Below are 14,796 nucleotides of genomic sequence, written 5' to 3' on the forward strand. Positions count from 1 at the left end.
GGGAGGCTACTTTGTTTACATGAAATCAGGAATTATTGGTTCAAGTTCATTCAATATTTTTTTTTTTTATTTTGTTTATTTTATTCTATGTGAGACATAATTCCCTGAAGTGCAGGTTTTGCATTTTCAGTTGGTGTCTGAAGGTCAATGGTCCCAGTGGAGTCCCACACTTAATCTGGGCTTAGAGGTCAGAGAAGCGAGCTTATGGTTGGACGTCTGCAGGTTCAAATCCAACTGCCGCCTGGCTACTGCTGTGAGTCTCTGAGTTACACGCGTTAACCCTGCACTGTGGCCTTTTTTGTTCTTCCGCGTAATTGCATTTAAAATGCCATGGATGGTTCCATACTACGCTTTTTACACTTTCTGCTGTAAACACACACTTACTCAATCAGGTTTTGTGAGAACGTTCATGCTGATGGAGGCTTCGTCCTCCCGCTGCCTGCTCAGCATTTATGTATAGAGCCTATAGGAAACACTTCAGAGGGGCGAAAGCCTGGAAAAATCATCACTGCTGCAGCAGAACTGGGCTCAGGAAGTGCCTGAGAGACCCTCAGGGTGCATTTTTCACAGCAAGGTGAGGTTTGAACTCTAGCTGCTGAGTTTTTAGTGGAGTATTGGAAGGAATTTGGAGACTGGATCCTCGTAAAACTATCATGTTCTGCAAATGGTGTTTTCTCTTCGCTTTTGAAGGTTATTTGTATGTTTTTATTTGCATCTGATATGTTGGAAAAAGAGTTTTGAGAGGAAACAGCTGGAAATCTCCCTGCGCAGCCTGACCCGAGGCTATTTAACGCTTTGTATGTGTATGTAAAATGAGAGAGGGGGAGTGCAGGGGACTTTTTCATCCAGCACAAACGAAGTAGGTTCAGCAAGTGAAGGCGAGCATAGGAAGTGTAACCTCTCCTGATGCGATGAAATAATGTTCTCATGGCCGCTCTCCCTTTCCCTGGCTCTTTTTCCTCTCCACTCCCTGTTTCCCCTTGGCCTTTGCCAAGTGTCTCTCCATGCAGGGCTTTTTTTTTTTTCTTTTTTTTTTTAAATGTAAATCGTCTTTGGGAGTTTTCAAACTAATTGAGCCCATTCTGTCATGAGCAGTGACGGCAGGGAGCACGCAGAGGACAAGGAATGTGGAAAGATGGAGGGGAAAAAAAGGGTGGGGGATAATGGAGAGAGTACGAATGGCAGACAGCGATGTAAAGTGATACGCAAGCAAACGACAGGGGAATGGGCGGTTCAGGGAGGACGCAGCATCGGCATCCAGAGCTGGAGGAGAAATAATCAACAAGTCAATTTGTATAAAACAGTTTATTAACATATCGAAAAAAGGGTTTAGATACGGCGTGTTTAAAAAAAAGAAGGATGGTGTGACCTTTCAGAAGTGCATAAAGTGTTGTTTTTTGTCCTCGTACAAAGAGAGCTGCAGCAACGACTACAGTCTTTTTTGACAGTTTGAGAAAGACCTAGCCGGCAGTGAGGAGGAAGTGAAACGAAGCTGGTAAACGTGCATAAAAACAGACGGATTGCATGACGGCAGTGAGAAAGATTTCCTCATTCCCTCTCATACACTCTGGTGCAGACGACCTCCCCAGCAGTCATTGTCTGAAAGACATGAGCAACAGAACAGGAGCAACTTGTGACTTTAAGCTGTGAAACATTCTGTGAAGAGTAAAATATGATGAGCAAGTCATACATCGACTCCCTTGCAGCATCTCTTATCAAGTCCATCTACAACTTTACATTTTCTATGGATAACAAACATCATGTCACAGCTTTTCTCTGATTATCCTCCAACCAAAGGCTAATAAGATACACTGCATTCACACAGCTGAGAACTGGAATAATCACCAGTTGGGAAGGTTTTATTTAACAGTTTACTAAATAACAGCAATAAAAAACAAGCAACATGGCCTCCTCCAGCAGTGCGACTGTGAGTCAAACCCATCATCGCACACATTAAGTCAGAGGGGGGAGAAAGTTAAACTCAGGGGGGGGGGGGTTTATTTAATCAAAAGAAGTGTTGCTGAAAAGTGAAACATTTATTGAAGCAGCGAGAGGGAATGTTGTAATTTATACCCTATCGGTGTGAGTAACAGCAATTATTTGTGGGCAATTAGTAGGTTTGTTAAATGTCAACAGAACTGCCACCATGTAACATCAGACCTGCTTCTGGGATCTCGTCCAAATCGCTCACCGTCCAGATGGAATGCCTCCAGTTTAAATGCATTAGGAGATGTTATTCTCACTGGGAATTGGGACGTTTCCCACCTCTGAGTTCTTATAACTATTGACTGCACAGGTATTATCATTATACTTGAATGGCAAATGCTGTGCAAACACATTCATCAAGAAGCAAATTTGATGCCACTGAACAGAGCAGCAGTAGTGAATTGAAATGGTCGGTGCAGTTAAAGTGAAAGGGACCATTCTGTTTGTACTCAGTGAAAAAAACTCAATCAAAACGCAAGTAAATGACAGAGAATGTGTTGTGTCACATCAACAACACTCATATGTCATGTTTCTGGAGGTTTTCATGGGCCTTTTACTTGCTTTCATGCGAGGTGGGAGTTTTCCCAAGCGGTAACTACTCTCCAAGTTCCCAGAATGCAACATAAATACGAGCTCATAAAGCTGTTCAATCTCCACTCTTGGATTTGTTTTACAACCTGCTTAAAACTGTTTTTATGGATTATAAAAGATGTGTGCTCGTTAAAGTAAAGCAGTCAGACTGGATTATTTGACCGTTTGTAACTGTTCTATGCTGTTGTGGATCGGAACTCGAAATAATCACCAGTATGAGTCTCCCATCATTTGTGAGCTCTCGGGTCCACGCCGTCTTCGGCCCGTCGCCTTTCTGTAAAGTCTGTTCGCAGCTGATCTTTCTGTCCGTTTCCCACTTCGGAAAACTCTGCAGGGATTCACATGAGAGGAGTATTAACAACTGACATCATCCAAAACATTTCGGGTGCCAGACGACTTGCAGCAGGATTTGGGTTTGGTCAGAGGTGCTCGCTGTGCCGACGGCTGAGCGTCGGAACATTTTTACGGGCTGTCAGGATCAATGTCCTTCATCACTCACACAGGACGAAGAAATGAAGAACAGATCTCTGCAGTCTCACTGAAATGACTTCCACATGTTTTCTTTGGTGTGTGTGAGCTCTGCGGCCCTCGACCAAACTCCGGCATGCATGTAGTCGACATGATGGAAGGCGCACCGTGCAGGGGCGCCCGTCCACCGTGGCCTCGTTGAAGGACTGGCCCACGGTGAAGGAGACATGGGTGGTGCGGACGCTGGTGGACGTCTTGATGGACAGGCTCTCCCCCTGCTGAGTGATTTCCACGGCCGGGCTGGAGGCCGCCGTCACCGCGATCTTCCTCAGGAACACATTCACACCTGGACGCACACGAACACAAGGTCAAGCCGGCTGCCGCGCCTTGGCGGTTTCTGTGAGCTAAATGAATATATTCACAGTTGTGCGCACCAGTGGTTTTTGAATGAGAGTTTATTCAGTTTAAAATCCAATTCCCTTCGCTCTGAGCTCAGGCTTGGATGGAAATCAGAGAAGGCGGAAAAGGTTAGGAAAATCTTCTCTTGGTTTCTGTTCAGTGTAACTACGCCATGTGATATTTGAGGCTCAGCAGCAGCATTTATGACACAGTGGCAATGAAATTCGTGTTATTTGTTTTCACCAATGTCCATGCTGGCCTACAATCCGTCTTCTCACTTTGATTCTCGTCACACAGGTCATAAATCAGCCGATGGGTTTTTCACCGCAGCTACGTTGCCACATGACAGCTTTGATCCACAAACAGTTCCAGTTTTAATTTCTTAGCTTCAAGTCTGTGCATGCTGACATTTTCTGCTATGTTACTAAAGCCACAAGAATCTGGGAATTTATGCGATTCGTCTGAAAAAAAAAAAATACCGGTAATGTAGAGCATATGATTTACACCCAACACAAAAATGCAAACAGTGTGGCTCTTTTAATCACTGGTCACTGTCAAGCTGTGGATCGCATGAAGAAAATGTTATTTTCCATTCAACTTAAAACCCTCTTGAAGCTGGGGCGATGGGGAAAAGATTTAAGCGTTGGTGTTTTTAGATTAATGGCCCCAACTTCTGGGTATTTGCTCAGAAAGGATATACTGTGTCTACATCAAATTCCACCACAGACGACATTACAGCCCTGTGAGAGTAACTGTTAGATATTTCTTCACTCTGTTCGTGATGGAATTTTCTTTACATGTGACATGCTCATGTCCAGAACTGACACACTGACGATCAGAAACAGAAGATATCCTCTCAAGGTGGAAATTTAAAGGGGCTGTATCATGCAAAATTCACTTTTTGTATGTTTTAACCTTGTTATATGGCTATGTACTCACCAAAAACACCCCCAAAGCATTTTTTTCCCTTCGTGCCTGTGTGTTTGAGCTTTCCTCGTTTTTGTGCTGCTCAGAGAGGCAGCCCCTCCCGCACCCGTGAAAACGCTCCGTTTCCCACGTTCACGTCACACGGAGAAGATGGTTCCCCTGAGCCCCCCTCCCGCAGGCCCTCGGCAATCAGCGTTGCTGCTTTTTGTAACTCCGATTACGGAAATAAACTTTGACCATCGTCTGAAAGCAACAGTCAAGCAGGAGCAAGAGTCTGAAGAGTCTGAAGGGTCTGCGCTTGGTGAGTTTCTTACAGGAAACAACGTTTTCACGTGTCTTTGTGTGTGGAGAAGCTAGAGCAAAAGAGCTAAAGCTAGCCAGCATATTTGTTTTGAAGCGCTGATTGACTGAAGTACGCTGTCAGTCAAAGTCCACAGGGGGAGAGGCGGGATTTTCAGTGAAACAGTGCGTTTTCTCTTCCGGGTTTCAGAATTAGCCTGAGAAAATCTTTTATTTCACACAAAATGACTTTTCCTTAGCGCCAAAAATAAACTATTACCATCTTAATGCCATTTCTAGGGTTTGGACTAGCTAAAAAAAAGCATGCTGCAGCCCCTTTAACTGTCCCCAGCCATTGCACAATGAAATGTCCCCCCTCGAGTAGAGTCTAGGAAAAGCTTAACATTAGCTCGGAGAAGGTAAAAGTCCCTTCCCAGTATTACAGACTGGATAAATGAGTTGAGCTAATTTAATCCTTGAGGACAGATTATGCTTAATGCAACATTAACCCTCACATTTTTCCTGATAAACTGAGTTATAACTGTGGATTATTTTATTGCAGTGATCAGGTTTCCCCTTCATGTCTTTAGTTTTTTGTTGTTTGGTGCCTCTGACATGATTTTACATATACATGCAATAAATCTTTGGTGAATTCTAAAACCCAATAAGGTGTCTGAGCACCGGTCTAGCTGATTCATATGACTTGCATCTGTCTGTGATCTTACGGGAGTTTTTCTAACCATAATCGCGTCTCTGTGCAGTTGACTGATCGACATATGGACCAGAAATGTGGGCCGTGTCAAACAAAGCCCCAGAGCCTCCTGACCTCTTGGTCCCATAGGCTTGTGTCTGGTAGGCTGATTCAATAATCCATGCATGGATTTGCAAGCAAAACAAAAAAAAAAAAAAAAAAATGCAACTGGAATTCTAACTAAAAAGCACAACCAAGGCTGAGTGAATGGATTCAATAAACATGTAAGTGCCTGTTGCAGACATGTAAAATAAACCCGAAGCGTCTGAAGGCAATTTAACTTTTGCCATTTTGAGGCAAAATGTGAGATGGATTATCTTCAGAGAGTTCAGTACACCCCACATTCAGCCCAGGCCATATTTGCTCATGGAGGCACACACACACTCACACACTCACACACACACACTGGATTGGCCCAGAGAGGCCCCCGGCAGTGGAGGAAAGCCAGTCTCAGAGCTGGCTGGCTGCTGGGGCCCATGTCAAGGCTTAGTTCCGTTTACACTGGCTCTAATTACAACCGCATGAGGAGGGCCGGCTTCAGATGAGTCTAATCTAACATTCCTCCACAGGATATTTGTCTCCAGATTTTTAATGGATGCCACTGGATGGCCCGTGCATGACCTCTCTGGCCCAACGAAAAGCCTAAAAACTGGCATCACACAGCTTAATATTATCCCAGGAACACACCAGCACTGCAGGATGAACTGAATGAACCTCAGAGGGCAACTCAGACCACCAAGGGGCAAATGGGACTTCCACACAGAAAGTGACTGACAGGTCTTCAACTACAGACCTGGGTGGTTGGTGAATACATCAGGAAAACAATACATATCTTGAATTATAACAGGGAAAGTCTGCATTTTTAATGTTTGACATACAAATTCTGCCTGCAAAGACAAGATACACACAGATTGGTCATATTTAAATGGCAGATCAAGCAATGCCACTGCAACATGCATTATGCAGTTAATATTTTTTTTATACTTACCAAGCGCTTTCAAAAGTTCCTCGAAGTTTTCCGAAGACTTCATTGTCCATTTTCCAGAGAAATCTGCGACTTTGCTCTCCATTGCGATGCGAGCGCCTGCAGAGACAGTGCGGACTGGATGGAGGACTGCGCCCGGAGAGGAGAGCTCAGGATCTGCTCGTCTGTCCCTCCTGAAAAAAGTCAACCGGTTCGCGGAGTCTTCTCCTCCTGCCTGCATCTGCGCCTCCTCCATTCATTGGCTGACAGCTCGTCTGGATCCGATGCTGGTCCGGCCCATGATGATGGCAGGGAGGGACTTTCCCTCTGCCGCTGCTGCTTCCACCCTCCACTTCTGGCAGCATGGTGAAAGATTTGGATACGAGCTGGAAAAACGCACTTCCAGTAAATCCTTTGATGCTGATGCATGGCCTGCTGCTCGCATTAGAAAAGTGCTAATTGTGTTTGTGTGTGTGTGTGTTTGTATGATGACACCAAGCTGGTCCTAATAATTTGACTAGATGTGTTAAAAAAAAAAAAAAGCATCCCTGTTGTTAAATTCAGCATTGAAGCTGTTATAAATCACACAAGAAATAACATTTCGACCCGATGCTATTCAGAAACTTGGCATGAGAGGTCAGCTCTCAAGATGAATGTGTCTGGCCTCTGGCTTGGAGGTGGGAAAGCTTCTAATGAAAGAGAGAAAAGTAAAATATGAGACATCCACTTGGAGGTGTCAGTCCAGCAAGAAGCTGGCAGGAAACAATTCTACTCCTTGGGGAAATTTTTTGATTGAGACTGGAGGCTAAGATTCAAAGCTAAACTGTCATTATTGAAAATCAAGTTTAATTTAACAGTATCACATGTGCTTGAACAAAGTGGATGTTTATCTTATGGCAATGATGTAAATGTAAAATAAAGTCATTTCTGTTTTGGTGGAGTCATTCAGCTCTGAGAGAAGGTTCCTAGTTGGGCTTAGCAGTCTCCAGTTGAGTTTGCATGTTCTCCCTATATTCCTACAGTACAATAACATGCATTTGAATCTAACAGGTCTTTTTACATTATTATTATTATTTTTTAAAGTGTCTCTCTGGTGACCTGCCAAGGATGCACCCTGCCTTCAGTCCAAATTTTCCCAGCAAAATGAATGCTGGTAGCTTCAATATGCTGCAGTTTAGTAGTAAAATTATAGTTCGAAGTTTTCAGATGACAGGCATTGCAATGACAACATTAGTAATATAGACACCTTTAGTTAAAGGGAAATTAGAATCAATGTGAAAATTAATGAAAAAAATGCATATGAAGAATTCACTAAGGACCAAATTGCCTGATTATACAACAAGGCAAATTGATATTCTTCAAATTTGGTGCAGAAATGAAAATTTTTAATTTAAAGTAATAATTAACAAAGGGCTGAAAAGGGAGCATGTGGCAAATGAGAAAAAATGAAAGTGAAGAGTTATGAAGGTGTTTCTCTGACAAACCATCGTTTTTTTTCCTTAAAAAAACTAAGTTGAATTGATAAAGAAGGTTAAAGTACAAAAAAAAGCAATATTAAAACCAATATAACAATGTAAAAACTTTTTTTCTTCTTCACTAAGAGTGAAGGGAGAAAGATACTGGTTTAAAGAGTCTCCCATTGCAAACTTTTTTTTGTGTGGTTTTCTCCCTCACAGATACTCCTCCATTCACTGCCAGGATTATTTCATCAGGTCAGGATCAGAAGGGATGCCTGTGGAAACATGATGCACCACATTCACACAACAAAAAGAGTTGTGATGTTATCTACGCAGACTGTCTAAGCATTCCTCCCTGTGGCACCGTGTGGATACACTATCCTATTGAGTTACAGTGACATGGGAATTAACCTGTTCGGCTGTTTTATGGGGAGAGAGGGGGCCCATAAAAGCACTTTTGGATGCAAATTAGGCCTACCTTCCACGGCGACATTCACCGCTGGCTGACCTCAGACTCAGAGGACAACAGCAGCTCAGGGATGAGAGGGAAAATGAGAAAGACCCTGATGAAAGAATAACAATGGACCCTGGTGTCTCTGCTGCTATGGCAACAAATGTAGCTTCATAAACTTGTATTTTCCATGAAAATCATCCTTCTACATGTAGACTACCGGTTCCCTGTTTATATGTGGAGAACAGGCTTGAGATTCACACAATAATAACAACATAATAATAAAAAGCAACATGCAAATCATTTTAAATTCACAACATTAAAGAAATATGTGTATTAAAAAAGACAATTGTAAATGAGTAAACAAACCCTGTTAATTCTTCACACTATTGATAAAGTCTGACTTCAACAGACAATGTGTTCCTATACATTTTGTCCTCTGGGTGGCGCCATTGCTTCAGAATTCAACCATCCTCCTAAACAAAGAAACGGAATAAATGCTAAATTTGACAAGTATTCAAAGCTCCTGGAAGGAGTTTGCTATCCAGAAGCATTAATTCTGTGAATATGTAAACAGTAAATGGCACATTAACAGTTTCAGCTGCAATGACTGGTAACAAAAAACTAAAAACTATGGAACAAATAGGTGGAAGAAACTTGACAGCTGAAAATCTTTTTTGTCATATTATTTTCAAAGGATTAGTAATTATCAAAGTGACATAGTGATTCTATTCTATCTACCTTTCTGTCTGTCTGTCTCTCTGTCTCTCAGTCTGTCTGTGTGTCTACTTATCTATCTATCTATCTATCTATCTATCTATCTATCTATCTATCTATCTATCTATCTATCTATTTATGTTATATTGTTCTGCATTTGTTGGATTGAAGGTGCGTTATAAAAATGATTGATTGATTGATTGATTGATTGATTGATTGATTATGTTTTATTCTATGTTTCAATTGTTTCTTTATGTTTCGTTGACTTTTATTAGCCAATTTCATAACCTAGGTTTGTCATTACTATTTCTTATTTCCCTTGCATTTAAAACCACCACTTGGCTGTTGCGAGTACAAATGCCCCCATTGTGTGGCCCACACCTTATTTTACCATTGAAAGAACAATGTCAGAGGATAAAAAGTTTTAAAAGATAGTTTGTGGAGTTCAGTTGTTCAAATAACTCAAGAAATTGGATTTGTGTGTGGCTGTTATGTTTATTTGGAAACGTGGATGTGGGCAGAATATTTGTTCAAATTTCATATAAAATGGGGTTGGTGATAGTTCTGGAAAACCACAAAAAACGTGTATGAGCTTTGAAATAATGTATTTAGGGGAACTCTCCAGAGAAGAGTCACCCCTGTGTGAGTACGTTCTCCCATGCGGAACCATTAGTAGTTCCATGTTTCCGTCCGGAAGACTTTTGGCCGGACACCCGTTTCAACATGGCGAGGCACCTCCGCTTCATCGCTCGGACGGTGATGGTTCAAGAGGGAAACGTGGATGAGGCGTACAAGACTCTGAACAGGTTTCGTTTATGTTTCCATGCCCTTAAAGTCATATCGGATTCATATTTCTTCTCGGATAATGACAGGATAACGTCAGCTGTGTTGCTGTTAGCCTTCCACTCAATGTCACAGATCTGCGCATGCGCAGTGACGCTGTCGCGTTAAGCTAAATGTAATGTTTTTGTTTTGGTTTCGTAATGTCCTGAGATGTATTAACACGTGTTTGGTGGATCATGTTGTTCTATGTTACAAATCTGAAAATATTGGAACGGCGTGTGAAGTGTTTTCTGATATACATAGACAAATGGACCTTACCTTATTTTGCAAAACAATTTACCTTTCCAACTCAGTTTGGATACATCAGCAACCACACATCTGATGAAGGTAGAGCAGGCTGAAAATGTACCTTCTACTATTGGCGTGTCATTTATGTCCACATGTTAGTTATTCAAAAATTATTGTTAGTACATTTCATAACAACAGCCTGGTGTGGTTATTATATTGCAAACTTTTATTCATGCGTAATTACAATCAATAAGTGTCTTATTTCAGCATTTGTTTTTATAAACAAACAGGATGTTCCACAATTTTTTCATGCACCGTTACCTGCCTTGAATGCCTTGAATTTCATTAAGTGAGAGTGCAATTCATGATATTATCTGTGAAAACGCAACTTCAAGGGCAATAATGATGGATTTGAATCATTATGAATGCTGCACTGTTGTTAATTTAAGATCTGATTACTCAGTGTTGTAACCCTCTGATGCATGTCTTTACACAAGCTGTTATTTCTATCAAAACATATTGACCCCTCACATAAGGAACAGGGTTAATAGAGTGTGACAATCAAATAAAGATTTAGTAGTGTGTATCAGGATGCACACTCAGATTTAATTCTCTGAGAACTACATTTTATGTTGTTTTGATCTTTTTTCGAAATAATTAAAAATGAACATTTGCCTGTTGTGAGTGTTCAATATTTTCTGGTTGCTTTCTGGTCTTTGTAGCCTGAAGCACATTTCCACTCATTTTTCGTATAACCACAAATCCACACGTGGGTCAAAACGTGACTGGAAGGATTAAAGAAGACATTTTAAAAGCATTGGTGTGTGCGTGATTGTGAAAATTACTTGTTTTATCATTCTCCCCCTTTTAACAACATTCCAAAACCTTAATCTTCAAAGTGTCTGTGACTGTGATTCACAAAATTAAATACAGTTGTCATTGTAAAACCCAGTGTTCTGGTAAGTCTGCAAGAGGCATGGACAGCATTATTAAAAGTTAAATTGCAGTTGCAGAGGCCTTGAACCATTACTTCATGCTGCTTTTTAAACTAACACAGTTGTTATCCATCTCACTAGAAATAAATAAAAAGCCTTCCCTTTGACTCCAGTGTTTGTAGATTCCAGCTGTTCAGAATATGTAAATCATACAACACAATAATTGACACAAACTTCTGTCATGGGTCTCATATTTTATTGCACGTTTGCACCTTGGACACAACCATTACGTTTCTTTGGAATGACTTAAAGCTGCATGAAATCAAATACTGCAACAAACAACCACCAGATATCAGTATTTCTGACCAACTCCAGCGCATTTAACTCTTCACTTGGCATATACATGCTTTATTGAAACACAAATACTCAGCTGAGACTGTTTGTTATGTGAAGTTGGGCTTTCTAGTAAGTTTCTGAGAATCGTGTATGTCTTTTGCTCTGTCAGTATTCCTGCGTTTTTAATTGCTGACTTTCACACTTCTCTGCATCCTCCAGGATCCTGACTCAGGATGGAATTATTGAGACAGTGAAGCGGAAACGCTACTACGAGAAGCCCTGCCGGGAGCGCCAGCGCAAGAACTTTGAGGGCTGCCGACGTATTTACCACGCGGAAATGGCCAGAAGAATTGCCTTCATTTCCAGGACCAACCGAGAGGATCCATGGGTCGGCTGCTAGAGCGGTGAAGTGGGTTGACGGAGGACCTTAAAAGTGGACTGGTTTTGGACTGGAAGACAACATAAAAGCATTTACAGAGACTGGAACAAAATGTTGACAGTGATGTTGATATTAATGGGATCACATAAGTAAGAGCAGGAAAATATTCAGTTTCTTTCATCGTTTTTTTCCACTTAATTTGGCCTGAAAATTGCAGAACTTGAAGGGGACAAATGAATTAATTCTGATTATTCATTGTGATGAAAAAATTAATAAACATTTGATTTGGATGATTCATTTTTTTTTTTTTATAAATTCATGACTTTTTGTTTTTCCCCTTATCATTTAAACCCCAAAACAAATCATTATATTCTCCAGACCCAGCTGTGTACAGCACTGAGTCATATTTTTCCAGCGTTAAGGCTGTTGAAGTAATTTAATGCAGTGTCGTTTGCTCAAGGAATCTCAGGGAGCGGGGGACATATTTATTGCAAACAGCCTCTCAGCTCAGCAGCAGCTTGCTGTAAATTAATTCAAGGTCACTGCTGCACAGCGCAGTGTTAATGTCCACCGATCGTGTCGGCTGCCTCCCGCAAGCTCTCACAAGCAGGACGCACCGGCCGGGCGCATCTGTCAGACGCTGAGCTTTTTCACCGCAGGGAGCCGTAATGAGCGCACTTGCTCTCGCCTCCCTCGCTCCACTCAGGGAAGCTGAAACATTTCCGTCTTGTCGCCGAGGTCACCAGGTCAGGTCGCCATCCTGCCGTCTGGCTTCAGGTCGTGGGTGGCTTAATAAGGACTGGAAGAGCAGCATGATGGATGACCTGTGTTTAACAATGAAACAACTTGAACACACTCTCTGATACCTGATTTAGATGGGTATTTATTCCCCAGTGCATCCTGCCAAACACATGAGATTTGTAACATTAAAAAATGTACAGTAATACAGAAGAACCACCAGAGATTGAAAGTTGCAGTTTCAGTCTTTGGGAGTTCTACAGCCATAAATTAGAATAAATCCAGGCACCCAAACATGGCTCTATAATTGAGATAGTTAGTATTCATTACGTTGGTTGCTGAAGTAAATCAAACACTGTCAGAAACTTGCAAAGTCTGTTTTAGGAAGCGTCTGCAGAAAATTGACAATGTGCTGTAATTACCCAGACAAGCAGACTCGCTGGCTTCATGCAGGTCTTTAACCCTTTCTGAGAACCTCTGAGTACATTGCACATAAATTTAACCAAGGTGTCTGCTTGGATAGCTTAGCTGAGTAGCCTGTAGTGATGTGGTGTCAATGTTCAGGGATATTGTAGAGCGTGCAAGTATTTTACTTGGCTGCTTTCCATCATAAACAACAACATCAACTGCTGCCAGGGTGAAAACTTCCAGTCAGTTGCTTTCCGTTTGCTCGGCACGTGCGCAGTTGTAACAAGTTGGCTGCTGCTTGTGATTTCTAATTCAGATGATACCAGCTTCTAATAATAACGGCCACGCCATGCAAACTGTTCCGAGTGTGGCACCACTCTGATTTTGAAATTTTCTTGAATTTTTCTCTGGTATTTACCTTTTCTTTTTCAAAGTACAGAGAAATGGAATGCCATTAACCCAAGAATTCACTCCAGGCATTTCTTCTTTAACAGATCTCTATCTGCAGTAGTTAAAAATAAAACACAAAGCATTTGCACAAATATCTCTAAACCTTTAAGTCAGTAACATGTCAGAAAGCTGAGCACATGTTGAGGAGTTGCATCACATGGATAACCAGCCAGCCGTCTACAAATGCTGCTGCCGGTAACGACGGCCACTATTTGCACAGTGTCTTTATCAGTTGATGTTCCTGAATGATGACGTTTGCATGGTTACCGTTATCTCTGCCACAATCAAAAAAAGTGTGGTGTCCCACCCTAGTCAAACTTAAGGAACATGCATAAGATTGCTTGCATAAGATGGGGGAAAAAAATGACAGAAACTGCACGTCACAAGCTAGAGATTACAGATTGGCTGATTGGCATGAGGACCCTCTGCTTGGAAAGCCCGCTCCCAGTCACTCAGCTTCCATTATGTAATTAAATCACTCTGTTTATGGTAGTGTTTTTTCAAAATGGTCTCAACTGTAATTAAATTTGACATCAGTCTAAATAGATCTTTAGTGAAAATGTCTCCTTGTTTTAGCATGTTATGCATTTCATTTGGAATTTCTATTCCTTTGCTTCTACCAATAGTTACATATCTTCTCCCTTGTCTTAAATTCATGTTAATTCGTGTGGCTGTGATCACCAGCTTTTACGCATAATCTGTTTTTGTAAGCTTATCAAGCAGCTATTACATCCTACTGCAGGTAGCATCTTATTCTGCATGTGACCACAGAGGTGATTCACTCCCCCAGCATATAGCTTATTGTGTAATTATGTAAGACTGCCTTCCAAGCCATCTCCCTCAGTGGCTGGGACTGCACATGCTCCTAATCTGCTCTGTCTTGAGTGATAGGAACGACAACAATGCAGCTAACTCATGTGATCTGTGAAAACACCTTTATTCTCTACATTTCAATCCTTTCCAAATTATTTGCTAACATCAGTTCTGTTAGATGTTTAGTTTGTAAAATGCATGAGAATATACTGTATATGCGATTATGTAATTTATTTTTAATATTCTGGCTCGTGCTTGCTGTCATGGTCTGGATAGACCATGCAAGGACGTTTCTTTTCTTTTTTCTTTCTTTTTTTAACAAGTTCAATACATGATACACCATGCCATGTGGGTTTCATAAACTGTGAGTGTGACTGCACAGAGTTGCTCTCCACTGAAGCAGAGATGACAAGTAAATAGGTTGAGAATGTGGACAGAGTTCAGCTGGTGTTGCTTCCTTTTCCGTACCAGTCCTATTGGTTGTCGCTTGTATGTATTGCTGTAACTTGTAGCAGCAGTCACGCTGTGTGGGGTGGGGAGACAGTAGCCATCAGTGAACCTCGTCACTGTATGACATAAGATCATGGATGTAAAGATACCATCAGGCATTCCTGTGATTGGCTCATTTTCATCTGGAACAGCCAAAATGACAGAATCATTGTATTTTCGTGTCAGA

The 14,796-nt window shown here is 41.5% G+C and overlaps 2 protein-coding genes across 2 annotated transcripts; one reads left to right on the forward strand and one right to left on the reverse strand.

Annotated features, from left to right (window-relative positions):
- Nucleotides 1-1,307: 1,307 nt before the first annotated feature.
- On the reverse strand, nucleotides 1,308-6,578 carry crabp2b (cellular retinoic acid binding protein 2, b). The gene is made up of 4 exons (XM_030121204.1): nucleotides 6,390-6,578; nucleotides 3,213-3,391; nucleotides 2,789-2,905; nucleotides 1,308-1,599 (listed from the first exon to the last, which is right to left on the reverse strand). Exons 1-4 carry the CDS (start codon nucleotides 6,469-6,471, stop codon nucleotides 1,549-1,551), a joined length of 429 nt encoding a protein of 142 aa, XP_029977064.1. The 5' UTR covers nucleotides 6,472-6,578; the 3' UTR covers nucleotides 1,308-1,548.
- Nucleotides 6,579-9,688: 3,110 nt separating this feature from the next.
- On the forward strand, nucleotides 9,689-12,017 carry mrps21 (mitochondrial ribosomal protein S21). The gene is made up of 2 exons (XM_030121205.1): nucleotides 9,689-9,796; nucleotides 11,552-12,017. Exons 1-2 carry the CDS (start codon nucleotides 9,714-9,716, stop codon nucleotides 11,730-11,732), a joined length of 264 nt encoding a protein of 87 aa, XP_029977065.1. The 5' UTR covers nucleotides 9,689-9,713; the 3' UTR covers nucleotides 11,733-12,017.
- Nucleotides 12,018-14,796: the final 2,779 nt, after the last annotated feature.

Source organism: Salarias fasciatus, chromosome 22, assembly GCF_902148845.1.
Source record: "Salarias fasciatus chromosome 22, fSalaFa1.1, whole genome shotgun sequence".
Classification (NCBI taxonomy): Eukaryota; Metazoa; Chordata; class Actinopteri; order Blenniiformes; family Blenniidae; genus Salarias; species Salarias fasciatus.